General features: G+C 37.0%; 1 protein-coding gene across 1 annotated transcript in view; it reads left to right on the forward strand.

The window, feature by feature from the left end:
* The window catches only part of MACC1 (MET transcriptional regulator MACC1), a 40,599-nt gene extending 40,341 nt beyond the window's left edge, over positions 1-258 (forward strand). Inside the window, 1 exon segment of the mRNA XM_039388606.1 lies at positions 43-258. Within this exon segment, the coding sequence (XP_039244540.1) occupies positions 43-258 (216 nt within the window).
* Positions 259-6,000: the final 5,742 nt, after the last annotated feature.

Genomic DNA, 6,000 nt, shown 5'->3' on the forward strand with positions numbered 1-6,000 from the left:
TTCTGTGAGAAAACCTTTTAATTTTTTCCCCTTTATTTTCAGATGATGTGGAAACCTGCATATGACTTTCTCTACACATGGGCTGCTCATTATGGAGATGGTTACAGGGATGTCTTACAAGATCTGCAATCAGCCTTGGACAAAATGAAAAACCCAGTAACAAAACAGTGGCGAGAGTTAACAGGAACACTCATTCTTGTGAACTGCATGGAGGTGTTAAGGGCAAGTGCTTTCTCCAAAATGGAGGAAGAAGAGTAGACAACCTAGATATGTTTTTGGAAAATCTCTTGGAAAACTGTACTGCTGATATTTGTGTTTTAGTGATGCTTGCAGAGCACGATGGAATGAAGTTTGTTTTAACTGAGTTGATGTTGGGCATGTGGTTCTCAACTACAGATTGCCAGAGCTTGCTAATGGCTCCTGAGTAAATAAGAAAAGAATAGGGGTTTAAACTAATGAGGTCAACAAAAATGACTTGAATTCTCTAGGGTATTTTCTAGAAGGAGCTATTTCTGCTTGCACTGACTTCTAGCTGGAGATCAGTTTTAAAAACAGACCTATAAATGAGTTCAGTCTGTGGGGCTTAGGTTTACATTGTTTTCAGTGAAATGTTAAAATCTGAATATTTAATACATTATTTTATTTGGTGCTCAAACCCATCAAGTCTAAGTCAATGGGTGCAGGCTAGCCTAGAAAAAACCTTTAAGATTTCTTTCATCCTCAACTGGGAGAAAATTAATCTAATTGTCTCACAAAATAGGAACTCAACAGCTCCTGGAAAAATAGGTGTGTGCTGCACAGTCCTTCCAAAATAGCTTCTGGTGTCTGTTTTGAAGACTGGAAGAGAGACAGAAGATATAATGTCAAAAGTGTTTGGTTTTGATCTATTTGTTAATGGAACTAAACAGGAACATCTCTCTTTTTGTTTGTTTGTTTATATTTAAGCATTTTTTCTAGATTTTGCTGAGTGGAAATTCCAGAAAATTTGGGAAGCCTTGTTTGTGTACACTGTCCATCCCTCTGATTATTTGCTTGTTCCTTCTCTGTTGCTATTAAATGAGTATGTAGGGAAGAGAGACTTTGTAGGTTCAAAGGCTGTAAAAAATTCATACCCACTTGTGTTGATCATTTTCTTCTACCTTACTGGAGAAAGAATATGGGTGATGACTACTATTTTCTCAAAAAAAGTTAACAGTGGGGTGCTTTTTAGATGAATTTATTTATGGAAAAATTAATTATCATTAGTCATATGTTCTAAAAAGAATTATACTTAGATGCAATCAGTAAAAATCTTTCAATTACTGAGTAGCTTATTGTAAGTACAGAAATTACAGGTTGAATAATAGTTACAGGCTAAAAAATTCTTTAACACTTTTTTTTAGGTAAAGGTAAGATTTTAAATATATTTTTAGTTAAGTGGTAGATCTAAAAGGTTAAAGCCCTTTTGAGCACATTTGATCAACATTCATGCAGAAACATCAGCAAAAACTCATGACAACCAGTTGAAAAGAAAATTGGCATTCTGCCATCACTTGCGGTTCACAAGACAAAGCCAAAATCTTTCAGAAGTACCACAAAGTTGAAGCATTTCTGTTCAGAATCTGTTCTTCCACTGTTTTCTTAGTTCATCTCTACTAAGAAGGGAGATTTTGTGGTTCTAAAAGACCCCGGTACATTTAAATGTTTTTCTTTCCCTCTCCTTTCCTCTAACCTGCTTTCTTCTCTACTTGCATTAAGCTTTCCCAAAGCATCCATAGCTCAGGAAGGAGGCAGAGGAAAGAACACTTGCTCTTTTGCTAGGAAAGTTCGCTCACCAGAAGGCCCTTTAGTATCAGGGCATGACTGAGTTAACATGTGTACAAGTTATCTGGCTTCAGTGGACTTGCCCTTGATTTGCAAGAGAATGAGGAATTCAACCCACAGAATAGTAATTGTTTTTGCTGATCAAGGAAAGGTGGAAAAAAAGAGTCCAATTATCAAAGTTCCCTGTTGTTTCAGGTGCCAGCACCAATTTTATATCTTACCCCATGCAGTTTTAAAAAAGCTGTAGAGAAAATATGAAATAATATTCTTTTGTGATCTGCACTTCAGTGCAGAGACCAGCTTGTCCTTCCTTCTTGCAGGTAGTGAAGCCCCCAAAAGGTGAGAAAGTATCTGCTGTCTTACTCTTTTGTTCTAGTAGGTAAGGAAAAGATGCATACTGGTTCCTTTTAAAATTGACTTCTTTAAAAGTAAAATGATACATTCAAATATTAAAATAATAAATATTAAAAACTGCTGCAAACTGCCAGGGAAATTTTTTTATATTTCCCATACTGCTTCTGCTTTCACCTTAGACCCTGCTCATAGCAAACTGTTAAGCCTGAACAGGATTTTGTAGTGGTGCAACGTCACACACCATCTCTCTAGTTAAAACCTCAGGGAAATACATATTTTGCTCCCTCAGAGCTGAAATACAAGAGGACATCACAGATAAAATCTTTCAGCTTCTTTCAGCTTTCTCACTAGCTGATTTTCATACTTCCCAGCAGGCCATATTCCCTTGGTTAAAGCCCTGCTAAGTCACTTTTTTAAGCTTTTTTTTTTTTTTTTTTTTTTTTTTTTTTTTTTTTTTTTTTTTTTTTTTTTTTTTTTTTTTGTTAACCTGTCTGCAACAGCTAAGCAGCTCAGCTTAGGTCTGTTTCCGAAGATGGATCTTGGTTTCCATCCTTTTTTTTCACATCTTAATTTCTTATCTTTAGCAAATGCGCGTTTACTCTCTTTTTCAACAAGACATAGTAATTTCTTAGTTCAGTCCTGTATTTTCCTGTTATTAATACAAGTCAAAAGACAGGCAGAAGCTACCAGAAGCATGAATTCCTAATTGTGTGAGTCTACCACACCCCAAATATGAAGGACAGGCTGCCCAAAGTCTTTGAGGTTGAAGAATAATCCATCCTGAGAAGGTAGTCAGGGATCAGGGACTCAGAAAGAGAAGTGTTTAGGGACCAGAGGCTGCTGCCTGTGACACTCACGGCCGGTCCTTTTCATTGCTCTGAAACAAAGTTGTTTCTGTCTTGAACAAGAGTTGAATTTGGCCCAGTAAATTTAGCAAATATTGACTCAGTGAGTCAGTGTTCTCCTTAGCTTGCAGAATTATGCAACTGGTCCTCACAGTATATTTCTTTAAAAGGAAATTTATATCTGTCTGTAGTTGTGCCATATTCTAGGGTCTTTGCTTTTTGGGTTGCTAATTGTGCTCCTGTTTTTGCTTTGAGTTTCTGCTCATATGAATGAAATGTGCACTCGTGCAATATTCTGTTTACTTTAGCAGCCCACACTGGATATATTAAAAAAAAAAGTATTAAAACCCCATATTTTATTTAGTGGTCTAGTATTCAAAACCACAAAATGCCAGCTGAGAGTGGAAGCAGCTGCACTCAGCAGAAACACACAGCTAGAAGCACATGGCTTAGGTAAACACGCTCTGTTCTTGACCTTTTCTCCTTTCCTCCCACCCTGTCAAGAGAGAACAGCTTTCCCATGGGCCTGCACACATACTTTCTTGGGTTTCTTCAAAGTGAGATGAGATTAACAACTACTCAGGAGGAGACAAGGAAAAATACCAGCCGCTGGTCTTTGCCTTAAATGACCCTCTGTTTCCAAGTTTCCTAATTTCTTTGTGTAGAAAAGAGCTGCGTCAGCTAGTTCCATTTCCCTTTGAATGTGTAGGCAGAAAAAAACCCCACCTTTCACCATCCTTTTATCCTCTGAATAGGTGTTTCTTAAGTAAACGAGCAAATTGAAAGTTGTGAGTGCATCTGTTGCTTTATGATTCCACCTACCTGTAAAAGCTGGAAAAATGGTTCCCTTGGCTGAGTCTGCTCCTGACTGAAACAGACACCTTCCACAATGGGCAGCAGCAAGGAAGACCTAGTTGTCACTCATACTAGAAATGCTGGTTTTCAATGAAGTTGGAAGCCATTCCTGTTTCAGTTAAGAGGCATCTGAGCTCCATGCCATTTAATGACACTGTGCAATGATATATATATCTGAATTAATAATAGTTAAGATTGGAGAGAAAAGGCAAATTATTTCTCCCTTCAGAAGTTCCAGTCCTTCAGTTGGCTTTGGGGAAGGGTTGAGTTCCTTAGTTGCTTCTTTTGGAAAGCACAGGTTTAGAAAAGGAAAAGAAAGTTTCTTTTAAAGTGCAAGTAAAGGGTAACTCCCCAAGCCAGTCTCCAGGCAGTAGTCTGGATGCCGAGACCAAGCTGCATGTTATGGGGCATTCTTAGTGGAATTGTCCAGGAAAGAAAAGGGGAGGAGGCATCAGGCATCCTTCTTCCTACTGAGAACAGAAAAATGGGGAGAAATATGTGAGTGTTTATTAAGTAATGTTTTTGTGAAAAAGACTGATTTTCACAAATCCTTCCTGTAAACCTAAGCTCTGTGGAAAACAAACATTAAGCAGCTCCAAAGAAGCAACTTAATTTTATTGTGTGGAGCTGACTCTAAAGACCTACTCCTAAAGTATCTCCGGACTCATTAAGTGATCCAGCTGACAATGACTTACCGAATAATAAAGGCAATTGTTTAGAACTGCAGATGGCAATGCTGTGTTCCAGCTAAACCCAGTGATCCTGCTTTTTCATCATCTAGTCGCTTGTTCAGCTACAGACAGCTGTACCAAATAGGAATATAAAGCTATGCTGGTTTTTTTTGTTTGTGTCATAGATACAAAAAATGCTTGTGAAAAGACAATGAAATAGAGTGGTTGTATTTCCCACCACCTCCAGGAATAGAATGTTGTGAATGGTATTCTGTATATTAGTTGAGACCAACCATTAAATTCTCTGTCAAGGTCCTAGAACAATTGTAAATATGTAAAACAAATGTTAGTCTAGTGTGGTTGATAATTACTGTTCTTGATAGTTCTGCTGCCAATAAGTATCTACTGACACTATGGGATATTCAAATAACCTGTGATTATTCTTAGTGAAAAAAGTGACATTCTCTATTTCTTGCCAATGTGTATATATATAATTATCTATTTTTTTAGCTTACAGTATATATTTTTAAACAAAATTAAAAAAAATTATATTGTCCACTGGAATCCTTCATGAATTTTAATTTGGTTTTGTAAGGCTAAGAAGAGAAGAGGAAGATGACCATGGTGGGGGGGGAGGGAAAATTGTGGTTCTGTAAATACCAGGAAATAAGCAATGTCTTTGCACACATTTCTCTTCATTTAAAAATCCTGTATGTTAAAAAGGTGAATGTACACTCCTTTTAGCATGTTCATAAGCAAAAGTAATTTGCTTATATTGGTTCCAAAACTAGAATGAATTAATTCATGAGAAGAGGGTGGTCTGTGGACCTTGCTGAGGAAGCCAGGCCTCCTCACAAAAATATGCTCTCAAATTTTCTCTTTTTTGTTGGAGAATCGTGATGGTAAGTTCAAAAAGACAAATCCTCATTTGAAAAGGCCAGTCAGGACTAAAACAAACTTCTGAACCTTCAGGAGAAAGAAATAATCATGCCGATTGGCTTTTAATTGAATGTTTAATTCAGTTTTCTCAGATCAAATTGTTACTTACTGTAACTGATCCTTCCTGTATAAATTTGACAGGAATACAGTCTATATTTTAAATCCTAAATCTATGGTTAGGATTTAAATTTAAAACTAGGTAGCAGGCGTTATGATATGAACTGGAAGGTTAATTTACATATCAATTCTAAATTCCAGGTTTTAAAATGTAAATGAAGTGGCCTGCCAGGAATAGGGATGGCAGCACAATAGTCCCAGGAGAGCAGATGAAGATGAAGTGCATCCAGCTTCACTTCATAACATCAGAGCTTTAAACATTACATTTGTGTTAAATTCAGAACAAGATCTAAAATACAGCTTTGTCAAATACAATACCCCGAGAACAATAGAAATCAGGAGTGACAGGGAGGAAGTGAATAAGCAACTGACTTCTCAGCCTGTCTCATAACAACCAAGTTATCAGGCAATGGGTT

Source organism: Pipra filicauda, unplaced genomic scaffold (assembly GCF_003945595.2).
Source record: "Pipra filicauda isolate LSUMZ 115617 unplaced genomic scaffold, ASM394559v2 scaffold66_size7647185_pilon, whole genome shotgun sequence".
In the NCBI taxonomy this organism is placed as follows: domain Eukaryota; kingdom Metazoa; phylum Chordata; class Aves; order Passeriformes; family Pipridae; genus Pipra; species Pipra filicauda.